Source organism: Calliphora vicina, chromosome 2 (genome assembly GCF_958450345.1).
Source record: "Calliphora vicina chromosome 2, idCalVici1.1, whole genome shotgun sequence".
Classification (NCBI taxonomy): domain Eukaryota; kingdom Metazoa; phylum Arthropoda; class Insecta; order Diptera; family Calliphoridae; genus Calliphora; species Calliphora vicina.
In genome coordinates this window covers 76,278,436-76,293,168 of record NC_088781.1, presented here as the reverse complement: position 1 = coordinate 76,293,168, position 14,733 = coordinate 76,278,436, and the positions used below count along the sequence as shown (strand labels likewise).

The following is a 14,733-nucleotide window of genomic DNA, read 5'->3' as shown; positions in this document are numbered from 1 at the left end:
AGTGAAGCTGAAAGAATTCAACTTCTCACGCTTGCTCCAAGAACATGGAGTTCTGCAAAAACAATGACTGAGTTTGGAACGTCTCAACGAAAAGCAAGAATTGCTAAACAATTGGTTGCTGAGCATGGGATTCTCACACTCCCAAACAAAAAGAAGGGAAAAACTTTGGAGTGCGATACTAAATCTCTAATAACTCAGTTTTATCAGCGAGATGATATGAGTCGCCTGATGCCAGGGATGAAAGACTGGATGTCTGTACGAATCGATGGCAAGAAAGTTCAAATGCAGAAGAGAATGGTTCTCTTTAACCTGAATGAATTATTCGCAACATTTCAATCTGAATACGAGGATGTCAAAATTGGATTCACAAAATTTACACAACTGAGGCCAAAACATTGCGTTTTGGCAGGAAGCAGCGGAACTCACACAGTATGTGTTTGTATTTAATATGAAAATGTTAAATTGATGTTGAAGGAAATCAACTTAAATTACTTAAAAGATGATTCATCAGAAGATTTACACCATTACCGCGATTGCCTTAAATTGACTATGTGCCCTAATGCTACGAATTGCCCGGAAACCACATCCATCAAAGAAAATTTAATCAACTCTTTTGATCGAGAATGTATTGAGGAGTTAAAATTTGAATCTTGGCTTCAGACTGAAAGATGCACACTGAAAACCATAATTTTAAATGTGGATGATTTTGTGGAAGAACTGTGTAGAGGATTGCTAAATTTGAGAACCCATGACTTTTTAGTCAAAGAGAAGTGGTCATTCTTCAAGGACTTGAAAACACATTTGAAGTCTGGTGAATTCATTATTTCATTTGATTTCGCAGAGAACTATAAATATGTTCTTCAGGATTCCATACAAGCATTCCACTTCAATAACGACCAAGCAACTATATTCACAATAGTTATTTACTACATGAAAGAAGAAAACCTGGAACACGAAAGTATGGCAATCATATCCGACGATTTAAAACATGACACCGTTGCAGTTTATGAGTACCAGAAGATAATACTAAATTATCTAAAATCAAAATTTACAGTAGAAAAGGTATACTACGTTTCGGACGGAGCTCGTCAACATTTTAAAAACAAAAGTAGCTTCGCAAATCTTACAGCTCATGAAAAAGATTTTGGAATGCCAGCTGAGTGGCATTTTCATCCTACTGCTCATGGTAAAGGAGCATGTGATGGTATTGGAGCAAACCTCAAAAGAAATGCAGCGAAGTATAGCCTCCAGTGCTCTCATCAAGATCGCATCTTAGATGCGACTGCTGTATTCCATTGGGCAAAGAATTATTGTAAAGAAACTAAAATAGTTGTTAGTAGCAAAGAGGATCATGAGGAAACATTGAAAACACTAAAGAGCAGATTCAATGCTGCTGATCTATTGTGATTAAGATTAAATTTTACTAAATTATTCATCTTTTTATTATTATTATTATATATTAAATTAATTATTATTACAAATAAATAACAAAATTAAATTATTCAACATTTCCATAGAAAAAAAGTGATTTTTATTCCTGAGGTTAACATATTATGGGTATTACAGTATCGAGGCTATGAAATTTTAGTTCTCTGCGTAAGTTTAATTTTTAAGGTTTACACACAAATATGAAAAAAATTAAAATAGTGCAAATTTAAAAACCTTTGTCTTGAGTTACAAAACATTTATTTTGATAGATATCCCACTCGCATCCCACTAAGCGACCAAAAAGGTTTTAAAGGAAAAGACCTAAGCTTTCTTTTGAGAAAAAAAAATTAATAAAAAAAGAGTCAAAAAGGTTTTTGATTTTTCAAAAAAAAGTAAAAAATTGTATGTCTTGAGTTACAAAACATTTTTTTTATAGATATCCCACTCGCATCCCACTAAGCGACAAAAAGGGTGTTAAAGGAAAACACATAAGCTTTCTTCTGAGCAAAAAAAAAAAATAAAAAATAGGTCCATTTTTTTAAAAAAAGTCAACAAAGTTTTTGATTTTGCAAAAAAATTCAAAAATTTTAAATCTTGAGTTACAAAATATTTTTTTTGATAGATATCCCACTCGCATCCCACTAAGCGACCATATAGGTCGCTTAGGAAAAGACCTAAGCTTTCTTAAAAAAAATAAAAAAAAAAACAAAAAGAGCCCATTTTGAAAAAAAAAAGTCAAAATTATTTTTTGATTTAAAAAAAAAATATCAAAAATATTTTATTAAATTTTTTTAATTTTTTTTTTCGAAAGATTGCATAAATAGCTATCTAAACTATTTGGGACACATTTTGCTAAGAACAATAGGTAATAAGTTATATGGATAAAAAAAAACAACTGTTTGGCCAAAATGTCAAATTTTGACCTCCTATAACTCAGAGAGTTCTTGACCGATCTTGTTGAAAAATGGTGTCCGATCGGAAGACATCGATTTCAAAAGTTGGTTCACTTGACGTGAAATGCCCCATATAAAAAAATTAGAGGGTATGCGTTCCGAAATTCCAAAAAAAAAAATTTTTTGGGACACTAATGTACATGTGTGTTTTAAATGTGCAATTTTTGTTCAATGTCCATATTCTATTAAAATTTCAAATGGTAATTTATCGGAGTTAAGTTTTAGTTTTTATGTTGTCGTCATCTATATACAGTGACGGACATTACAATAGAATCACTACCAATATTTCATTTAAAACCAGGAGAAATCATAAGGATTGGTGTGGGCCAGAAAATATAAAAAAGTGGCAAAATGTGTTGTGGACGGACGAAACGACCATTAATTTAATTGATAGTGATGATAAGACATGGGTTAGACGTCCAAAAAATGGCAAAAAGAATGTTATAAAGCCACATGCAGAATGGAATATGCCCTTAAAATGGCTCTTACAGCAAGATAATGACCCTATCCTATGGAGAATAGTAAAAGACAAACTCGGACCTGAAAAATTGAAAAACAAGGAAGAACTTTGGCAGAAAATTCAGGAAATATGGTATGCAATTTGCCGATCGACATGCGAAACTTTGTTAAATTCAATCCCCAAAAGATTTGATGCTGTTATTAGAAATAATTGATATGCAACAAAATATTAAGAAAACAACGAATTCTAATGATGATTTTTTATTTTTAATCATTTTAATACTGATTGATTCTATTTGAATGTCGCATATTTTATTTAGTCTTTTAGATTTGACATCGTTTTTAACATAAGAATGTGTTATTTTTTTATTTTATTTTTTTCTATTTATTGTTTACGTTATGAGCATTAATATACATATAATGAACAAACTTTAAATTTTGAAATCAAATTTTGTAGTTTTACCGCTTTAATCGAATTCATATGTAATGATTCTATTGTATTGTCCGTCACTGTATACGTAGCTTTTTAATGTTTAAAAAATTAGCTGCCACTTTTTGCCTCAACGATTTTTATTTCATTTAGAGTTTAACATGTCAATTACAAGGAAGGAGCTGTATTTTTATACCCTTCACCTTCGTGAGAAGGGTATATATAAGTTTGTCATTCCGTTTGTAATTTCTACATTTTTTATTTCCGACCTTATAAAGTATATATATTCTGGATCCTTATAGATAGCGGAGTCGATTAAGCCATGTCCGTCTGTCGGGTCAGCTAGTATAAAATAAATTATATTTTTTGCGGATAGAATCGATATTGACCATAGATCCCATATACGAACCCCTTCCGGAAATCACTTTAATGAGCATAAATATCTTGGTATCCAAATACAATTCAACACAAATAAGTTTCATATGCACTGAAGTTATACAACCTAATTTAATGCGATCGGTCCATAATTAGTCATAAGGCCCACTTCCTACAAGAACCCTTTAAACAACGGAGAACCACGAAATTATTATTTTAGAATTACATATTGAAATTTTAAAGAAAAATTTTGTTGCTCATATACTTAGTGTAAGGTATATAAGGTCATATACTTAGTGTATGGTCTATAATATTCATAAATTTTAGAGATTTAAATTTGTTTATATCATTTGTTTCGTATTCTTATATTTCAGGCGAGTCCAACAATCTTTCACCGACTATATGTGATGATGCTTTTGACTGTATTATGTTTTTCACTCAGTGTTCTAACTATGAAATTCGAAAACAGTCTCTAATCGCTTTAGGTTCATTCTGCGTAATGAACGACGATTATTTAATAAGGTCAGAACTGAAACAATTTTATTGTGATATACTAAGTTCAGACAAATCGGAGCCCAATATTAAAATTATATGTATGCGCAATATATGGATTTATTTAACTGAATCTGAAATGTATATGTACAATAAGGAAAAAGAATGTGCGTAACAATACTAATTGCCAAAAATATATTTAAGCTAATAATTACTTTCTTTTGTTTAGGGGAAAAGCAATCAAAAAACGAAGATCTTAAAGAAATGAACGACGTTTCTTCGGGAATGGCCAGCAGAGTAATTCAACTTTATTTGCAAGAAATTTTGGATTGTTTTTTAAACCGTGATGATGCCGTCCGTCTTTGGGCAGTTAAAGTAGTACAAATTGTTTTACGACAAGGTCTAGTTCATCCGGTACGAATGGTACCCTATTTGATCTGTTTAAGCACGGATTGCAAACTTGAGGTATTCATTTAATTCATATTAAACTTTGAATATATATTAAAGGTATTTATTATTTATTTTTTGGTTCTGTATTTAGTCAGCGCATAGAGCAGATGCATTATTAAAGGATATCGACAGAACGTATTCTGGATTTGTTAATATGAAAGTTCAGTTTGGATTGCAACTATGCTTTAAGCTACAGGAAATATTGCAGTGTAGCAACAAGTCAAAAAATAACATTATTCGTGGATTCGTGTAAGTAATAAAATTATTGATATTGAGACAAGCATTTTAACCTGATTCATTATGCGGATTTTAAAATCGTCTTAACATTTTGTTTACTGTAATATGATTTGATTTGATTTTATTGTTTACAACATAGTAGAAAAATAGAAGGTCGTGTCATTATCTCTTTATTTTTTTTCAAATTCTATATCTGACATGCCATATTAATTCCAAATTACCCCATACATATATTCTTTGAAGTTTATGAAAAAATTTGAATACATAATTTTTATTAATTTTAAAAATATTAAAAAACATAATTGTTTGTGCGTGAAATAAAAAAAGAAATAAAACTGTGATTTAATTTTGTTTATATTAAAAAAATATTTTCTTTATTATATTACCTTTATGTTTGAGAATACGTTGTATAGGTCTTAGCGATCAAGCTACGATTAGATTATTATATGCAAAACAAAGTGGCGAACAATGCTTAAGAAAAGTACCGTTAACGGTTTTACTCGTTACAATTTAGAAAAAAAATATCCCCACCCAAGGGTGAACAAAAGGGAGTATACACATACAAAAAAACTAACTTAAACATTGCCGGCCACCTTGCAACAACAAAGACCGTTGCAACAAATCTTAAATTAAATAGGTAATAATAATAAAAAATGTAAACTTAAATCATATAAAATTATTTTTTTTTTCAATTCATTTATTTTTTCAAATAACAAGTTGGTCATACGACCAGGCCAGACCAGCTGGTATATATGTGGATATAAATAAAAAGGTTCCCATAGAACAAGGTCTATGGGATGTAGTTTGACACAGACAACATACTGCACTCAAGAGAGTATGGTTTTGAATCAGACCATGAACTGGGCCCTTAACGAGGGGCTTGGCCAGAAATGACCCAACCAAAAATGGTGTATTGAGCCATAGGAAGTCCCGGGTTCGAATAGATTTTACCTCTCATAATTTGCGGTGCTACCTCAGGACCAATTACGAGCGCGACTTTTCCGGACATATTAAAACTCGGATCTGCCAATTGCATACCCTCAAAATGATCTTTTATAGTGTCCGAAACCGTCTCTACAGGAGTTTTTATGCCATGCATTGTTTTTACCTTTACCGTCAACGAAATTTGTCGCGATGCCTCATAAAGAGAACATATATTGACTTTGCAAAATTTTTCTTCATTAACGGTGGAGACGGGCAGCTTTAGGTTTGCCACTAAACTTGAGCAAATATAGCTCATGCTACAGCAAAGGTCTAAAACTGCCCGTACCCGAATGCTCTTGTCCGAAATGAGCAGCAAAACAGTAGCCATTGGAGAAAACGACACGGGGTGAAACAATGGCATTGACGGAAGTTCATTCGAAACAGCAGGTCGAGGATCGCTAGTTCGCGAGCGTTTTTTAGATTTCATTTGTTTCGCCGCGACGTTATTGTCATAGTGTAACATCGAATGATGTTTTCCTTTACATGTTTTACAACATCCTTGACTTGAGCAATCGCGGGAAATATGATTTGCGGAAAAACAACGAGAGCAATAATGGTGTAGTAGCACCATCCTAATTCTCTTTTCACAAGTCATATTTATGAATTTACGACACGAAGACAATTGATGCTTGCGATCACAAATGCGACAATTTTTAGCAACGTTTCGCGAATTCCCGACCGGATTCGAACCAGAGGCTTCCACGGCACCTGATACTGGGTCAGGATTTGTAGTTATGTTGGCGTAAGGAGCCGGTACCACTGCAGGGGCAGAGGAATTTTCAGGTGAGGTCAAAGGGACCTCTTGGTCAGTGACCACGATGGCTGTTGAGCTCTCGATGACAGCGACAACTTCAGACTGGCTGGTAGAACCTGTAGTAGTAGTCGTCGCAGCTGAGTCCACCTCCATTGTCTCATCGTAATCCTCAAGCAAAGCTTCTTCCGACAAGTGAGTAAGAGGATCCATGATACTAGGAAACAATGAAGGTTAACAAAACAATTTTTAAACAGTTTCACTGGTTAAAACAACCAGTTTTGTAATTGGTCGCTTTATTATCCCGTTTTCTGTACGTATGTCCGCGACGCGTACGTGATTATCGCTTCCTGGATAAGTCCTAACGACTCTTCCCATTTTCTAAGAAGTGGGTGACAATTGCTCATTTCGTATGACAACTAAGTCTCCGTCTGCTATATCTCTTTCTGGATATTTCCACTTATATCGTTTGTGAAGACCTGACAAGTACTCTTCTTTCCATCTACGACAAAAGTGATGAGTCAGTGCTTTAACTTTCCTATAACGATTTAGAAGACTAAGCGGCGAGTCATAAATTGACGGTTCAGGTGGAGCTAGTATAGGCGACCCTATTAAGAAATGACCTGGCGTAAGAGCCACTATCTCATTAGGATTATCATTCATAGGGCATAATGGTCGAGAATTTAAACATGCCTCAATTCTAGCGAGGACAGTAGAAAGTTCCTCAAAGGTATATTTACCGGAATGTGCATCTTTATGAAAGTGCAGTTTGAAACTTCGAACTCCCGCTTCCCACAAACCTCCCATATGGGGAGCACCAGCAGGAATAAAACGCCATGAAAGGCCGTTGATGCCAAACGTCGAACACATCCTAGCCCTACTTTCCAATAAAAAGGTTTTAAATTCTCTCTCCAACTCTCGAGAAGCACCTACAAAATTCGTCCCGTTATCCGAAAAGATCGTACGTGGACAACCGCGTCTCGAAATAAATCGATTAAATGCCGCTAAAAATTTATCTGTTGATAAATCTGAAGTTACTTCTAAGTGTACGGCTTTGGTGGCGAAACATACAAAAATACAGACATAGGCCTTTAAGATCTGACACGACCTACCGTTCAAATTTTTCATGTCGAAGGGACCAGCGAAATCAACTCCTGTTGTTGTAAACGGAATCAACTCCTGTTCTGGGGGTAAGGCAGCCATTAGTTGAGTGCAAGCGCGTTTACGATCCAACACGCATCGCTTACAGCGATTAACAATAGTTCTAACAAGTGTCTTTAAACGAGGAATCAAATATTCGATTCGTATTATCCTTAGCATTAGTTGATTTCCACCGTGAATGGAAATCTTGTGAATAAATTCTGCTAAAAGGAGCTTGAAGCGACATGAATATGGCAATAAAATAGGATGCCGTTCCGTATAAACCAATGAAGGCGACCTAGCCAATCGACCATTAAGTCTCATGACACCCTCATTGTCAAGAAACGGATTTAGAGGTAAAAGTGAACTTTTAGAAGAAAGTGGTCTTTTTTCCAATAGACACTTGTATTCCTCCGCGAAATTACCTTTTTGGGCCACAATGGCCAAACGTAGTTTCACATGTCTCACTTCATTTTCAGACAGCGTTATGGTGTCATACGAATATCGGTTCCTATAAAGCGAATGAGTTCTATGGAAAAATCTGAAAACGTAGGATAAAACTCGGATAGCACGATCAAGCGACGAAAATCTCTCCAAAACGTCCTCGTAATTCGTGAAAAAAGAGAAATGAGATTTTACATTTCGAACCTCAAGATCGGTATTAAGCATGGATAAATTCTTCAGATTCCAAGTAGACTTTTTGTCCCGAAGCCAATGTGGACCATTCCACCAAAGAGAGCTCTGAGCTAAAAGAGAAGGTGTAACTCCTCTACTTCCTAAATCCGCTGGATTTTCCTCAGATCTGACATGATGCCAATTATGTTTGCCTACAATTTCTTGTATCTTGCAAACTCGATTTGCAACAAAGGTTGCCCAAGAACAGGGGTCTTTTCTTAACCAGGAAAGGACGATCGTAGAATCAGTCCAACAATAAACCTGGTGCAATGGAATGTCAATTTCACACAACACGGCCTTCAAAAGGTCTGCCGCTAATACCTCACCACAAAGTTCAAGACGAGGTAAAGTAACCGATTTAATAGGGGCCACTTTCGTCTTGCATGTTAGCAAATGTGTGAAAATTTCTCCCCTAGGTGTTTCCACCCGAATATATATTACCCCCGCATATGCCTTTTCCGAGGCATCAGAAAAAACATGAAGCTCTACTGAGGATTCTGGTTCATAATGGACCCATCGAGGAATTTGTATACAATTGACTTCATGATACGAAGCCACAAATTTCTCCCATTCGGTTTGTGTTGACATTTTTATATCCTCATCCCAATCTATCTGATCCTGCCAAACTTTTTGCATTAGCATTTTTGCTACTACTAAAACTGGACCTAACCAACCTACCGGGTCAAATAATTTCGCGATTGTTGACAGAACTTCCCTCCATTGGAGTCCCAGCGTTTTCGAACTACTTGATTCGACAAAAACCAAAAGTTTCTCATCTATCAAATACTCTGGGGAAAAACCGGCTAAAATTGCCTTATCGTTCGAAGTCCATTTTCGAAGATTAAACCCTGCAGATGATAATGCCGCTACAAGTTGATCACGAGCGATCAAAGCGGTTTCAACATCATGAGTCCCCGTGAGTACGTCGTCAACGTACATACCTTTACGAAGAATTTTCGATGCGAGTGGATATTGACTCTCAGAATCATCTGCCAACTGTAATAAAGTACGGATGGCCAGATAAATTGCACAATTGACGCCAAAGGTCACAGTCTGTAATTCATACTGCTTTAAATCCTCTGTAGGAGAATCGCGAAACAAAATACGCTGAAAAGGAGTATGAGACTGGTCAAGCCTTATCTGTCTATACATTTGAGTAATATCACAATTAAAAACATAGCGAAAAAATCTCCAACGTAAAATCAGTAGGACTAAATCTGCCTGAAGGGTAGGACCGACAAACAAACAATCGTTAAGACTAAGTCCACTAGAAGTTTTATTTGACGCATTAAAAACTACTCTCAATTTAGTAGTTTTACGATCAAGTTTTATTACAGGATGATGTGGCAAATAACATGAAGAAATGGAAGACGATGTCTCCACTATTGGCCGCATGTGACCCAAAACCAAATATTCTTTAACTACTTCGTCATACATTTCCTTAATTTGTGGTTTCCTCAATAGTGAAGCTTCCGTTCTCAAAAATTGCGCCCTAACATTTTGTTTTGAAGAACCTAACGAAAGCTTTTCCGGAAATTCAGGCTTGAAAGGAAGTGTCACTATATATCGTCCATCAGTTCCTCTGCGAGTTGTGCGCTTGTAGTTCTCTTCACAAATCCTATCATAAAGGGACATTATTTTCCTTTTCGGCGCCTCCTCTAGTTCCCAAAAGCGGAGTAAGCTGCTGTTTAAATTGTCTTCCTCGGAAAACTCAACTCTGGTATTAAACACCTGAACAGAAGATGATGGCACAGGACCAGTAATAATCCAACCGAATATCGTGTTTTGAGCTAATAACGACCCTAAAAAGTTTGTACGAATTTCCCTTAATATAATTTGAGGATACAAATCTGCACCTAGAAGCAGATCAACCGGTCTGCAATTGAAAAACTGAGAATCAGCCAATTGTAGATTCGGTAAATTCCCACAAAGTTCATCCGACATAACAAACGATGGTAAATTACCCGATATATTTGGTAAAACAAGAGCTGTAGTCCTTAAATTAATCGACGTGTCCAAAGGAGAGCCTATTTCGATCGAGCAAAGTTTAGTAGAGGTTGCAGTAATCGTCTGGTTGACACCAGAGATTTGAGCATTTGTCAAATGCGCCGAAATCTTTAAACGATTCTGCACGCGTTCAGAAATAAACGACGTTTCCGAACCAGGGTCAATGAGGGCTCGAGCCGGGTATGTCATACCTTGGTGACGTATATTCACCATAGCAGTCCCTAAAAGTACAGTGCGATTATTGGACAAGTGGAACACCTGTCGATTTGAGGGACCTGGGTTATTTTTTCTAGAAGTAGACGCTGAAGATTCCACAGGCCTAGAGTTTGTTGGTGGAGATGCCACGACAGAACTCGCGCCTGTATTTGAATTTTCAGTCGAATCGTCTGAGGATGAAGTACTTCTATGCAGCAAAGTGTGATGTCTCTTCTGACAAGTTGAACAGCTATGAACACTTGTGCAATTTCTAACCTCATGTGTTCTTGATAAATAATTGACGCAACAATGGTGTCTCTTAATTGTAGAAAATCTTTCCGAAACTGAAAGATTCTTGAAACGCTTACAATCGCGTAGGAAATGGCTTTGATTCTTACATAAAACGCAAAAATGAGAATTTGATGCAGAATTAGCATGATGTGTCTTTACCTTTTGTACCGATGGTACTTTTGTCTGCGGCGTTTCCCGAATATCACGAAGACATTCCAAAGTTTGAATCCTTTCTGTTAGAAAAGCATCCATGTCTTTCCAACATGATAACGCAAATTTATCCTTAATGCTCTGTTCCCATAAAGTTACAGAGCAGTCAGGAAGTCGCTGTACACATAAGAAGACTAGAATCGGATCCCAATTCTCTGTCGGAACTTTATACACCGACAACGCGGCAAGACAACTATTAATTCCTCTTTGCAAATTTTTGAGGCCGGTAAAAGACTCTTTTTCTAGTATTGGAATATTAAAAAGCGTCTTTAGTTGATTATTAACCAACATACGCGGATTCTCATAGGCGTCTTTTAAATTTCGCCATGCCATTTCAAACCCTATATCAGAAAGCGGACTTTTCGAAACAATTTCCTTCGCGTCGCCACTAGTCTTACGCAGTAAGTGGCATAATCGTTCAATATTTGTAAGACGCGAACTATTTATATATAAGGCCGTAAACAAATCCCTAAAGGCAGGCCATGAAAGATAATCACCCTCAAACATATCTACGTCACAAGGCGGTAAAGTCAAATTATGATGACCGACACAAATATTCTGATTCACTGTTGGCGAATCAGTTGACTTAGTCACTGAATCAAACTGATGAATTTTCTCAGCAATTTTACCCGAACAGTTAATAAACGATCTATACGTATTCTGATATTTCGAGCTAGTCACCTCAGTATCATCAGGTTCAGTGTCCTCAGAGGTCGTCAAATAATCAAGACATTGTTCATATGTCGATTTAACAAGGTCCCACAACTTATTCAATTCATCTCTGTGAAACCCTATTGTGAACGCAGTATGTACTTCTTCGCGAGTATTATTAAATTCGGCTTCAAAACGGATAAGAGCATCCGAAGCTCTAATAAAACGGTCAAGTGGTGTAATAGACATGTTTATGACTTTTTCTTTTATATAAATTACAAGTTTAAAAATAACAACTTTAATTTATTATTGATTAATAATTTCCAAAATTTTTTACTTTTAAAATTAAAAAAAAAATCTAACTGATTTTTTCAAATAATATATAATAAATTAAATTGTAATTAATTTTCACAAATTTGATCAATATTACACAAAATTAATTTTGTCAAATTTAATCAAACGCAATAATAGTCAAACTGACCGACAGTAGAGTGACCACTTTTATATGAAGAAGAAGAAAAAGCAAACACTAATGTCTATGTATTAATATCAATCAAAAAAAACACAACACTATTTCCACCACTTGTTATTTATTAATAAGCACAATTAATAATATTAATTTTAATTAAATTTCTTTTCGTTTAAAACGCGAAAGATCTTTATTTTGTCACAAAAAATGAGCAAATTATCAAAATAAATTTAGTTTCTATAATTCTGTCCGTCCACGTAAACAAACCCGCAGTTGATATTTTCTAGTAGTAGAAAACGAAACACAAAGCAAGTGTCAAATAAAGCGAGGGTTGGAAAAGCGACCAACTACAACAAACACACAGTAATATTATAATTAATATGTATGTATATGTGAGTGTTTGTTTAAACACTTTTATTTTTAATAAACAAAATAAATAAAAAACACTTTTCTTTTACAAAATTCACAGCACTTTTTTTTATAAAGAAATTCAAGTACGCACCTTATTATTTTGTAAATATGTTTTCCAAAAATAAGAAATAAAGAATAGACGATGGTAATTGCGGAAAGTGTCCAAAAAATGGCGATCCTTTATGTGACCATAAAATAAAAAAAGGAGATACAAATTAATTTGTGTTCTTCGTACTTGTCTTTATGTGCGGCAAAAAATCCGGCTCGATTGGACCAAATGTTTGTGCGTGAAATAAAAAAAGAAATAAAACTGTGTTTTTATTTTGTTTATATTAAAAAATTATTTTCTTTATTATATTACCTTTATGTTTGAGAATACGTTGTATAGGTCTTAGCGATCAAGCTACGATTAGATTATTATATGCAAAACAAAGTGGCGAACAATGCTTAAGAAAAGTACCGTTAACGGTTTTACTCGTTACAATTTAGAAAAAAAATATCCCCACCCAAGGGTGAACAAAAGGGAGTATACACATACAAAAAAACTAACTTAAACAATAATAAATATTTTCTTTAAAATTGGGATAAAAAGTTTGATCTTCATTTTCATATATTTCAAAATTAATTTGTGAACATTATTTGAAGAATTAACGGTGCCGTGAAATAAGGCCATATGCAATAAGGACATATGGCTCTATTACACATTCTGTTGAGAAATAAGACCATATGGCTTTATTACCACCGATGGAGTGAAATAAAGTCATATTCAATTATTGCTCAAAGCGGAAATAAAGCCATCACTAATGTATCAGAGATGTACATTAGTGTGTCCCAAAAAAATTTTATTTTTATATTTTCATGGGTGCTCAAACATAATTTAAAAGCTTATAGGGTGAAGTATTTATGAGATTTTTTTCAGATTTTTCGGAAGAGGTTTAGATGTCGCTTATTGTCAAAAATCGGGTTTATCGACCTTTTTTGAGTTTTCTTCATAACTTTGTCAAAACCCACGATTTTCTTTACTTTTGAAGAAACATTTTAAAAGAAGAATGTCGATGCTTTATTTTTGTGTGCAAATACTATTAGTTTTTTCAATGAATTGGCTCACTAAGGTGCCCTATAATACAATTTTACGTAATTTATCCAAACATTTTGTAAATAACGCTTTATAAGTTTTAAATTTTTTATGAAAATTAAAAAACCTAACAATGCAGTTTGAAAGATCAAATAATTCTTAATAATTTAGTGACAACAATATTTGAATTTGCTTTTACCGTTCCTTAGTTATATAAAGAATACGAAAACTTTTATGTACTCAAAATGATTTTTATACCGTACATCACCGTAGTGTAATCCAACTACAGGTCGCAATTTCAAAGATAAAATTTGGTACAAGCTTTTCTATTGCCACATGGACGAAGCCTATTGAATTTGGTTCGAATCAGTCCATTATTTCTACTAGCTCCCATACGATTGCCCTATCTAAAAATAGATAATCTCTCATAAATTTCTTAGTTATAAAGATATCTAAACCAAATTGAGCACAAATAAATTCTATATAAGCTAAACTCGCGCCTATCAAATTTTGTCACGGTCGGTCCATAATTAGTCATAGCTCCCATATAAGGTCCACTTCCGAAAATCACTTTAACTAACATAAATCTCATAAAAATGTAGATATTCAAATAAAATTCAACACAAATATGTTATATATATGGGGCATTTCACGTCAAGTGAACCAACTTTTGAAATAGATGTCTTCCGATCGCGATGAAATTTGCACCAATGTTAGTTCTATTGGATAGTAATTCGGACACCATTTTTCAACAAGATCGGTCAAGAACTCTCTGAGTTATAGGAGGTCAAAATTTGACATTTTGGCCAAACAGGTGTTTTTTTTATCCATATAACTTATTACCTATTGTTCTTAGCAAAATGTGTCCCAAATAGTTTAGATAGCTATTTATGCAATCTTTCGAAATAAAAAATTAAAAAAATTTAATAAAATATTTTTGATTTTTTTTTTTAAAAATCAAAAATATTTTTGACTTTTTTTTTCAAAATGGGCCCTTTTTATTTTTTTTTTATTTTTTTTAAGAAAGCTTAGGTCTTTTCCTAAGCGACC

At 34.3% G+C, this 14,733-nt stretch overlaps 1 protein-coding gene across 1 annotated transcript in view; it reads left to right on the top strand.

Moving 5' to 3' along the window:
- Nipped-B (Nipped-B cohesin loading factor) overlaps positions 1-14,733 on the top strand; it is a 401,322-nt gene that overhangs the window by 350,069 nt on the left and 36,520 nt on the right. Inside the window, exons 19-21 of the mRNA XM_065500106.1 lie at positions 4,020-4,304; positions 4,367-4,602; positions 4,679-4,836. Coding sequence (XP_065356178.1) covers positions 4,020-4,304; positions 4,367-4,602; positions 4,679-4,836 — 679 coding nt within the window. The remainder of the gene's footprint in view (positions 1-4,019; positions 4,305-4,366; positions 4,603-4,678; positions 4,837-14,733) is intronic.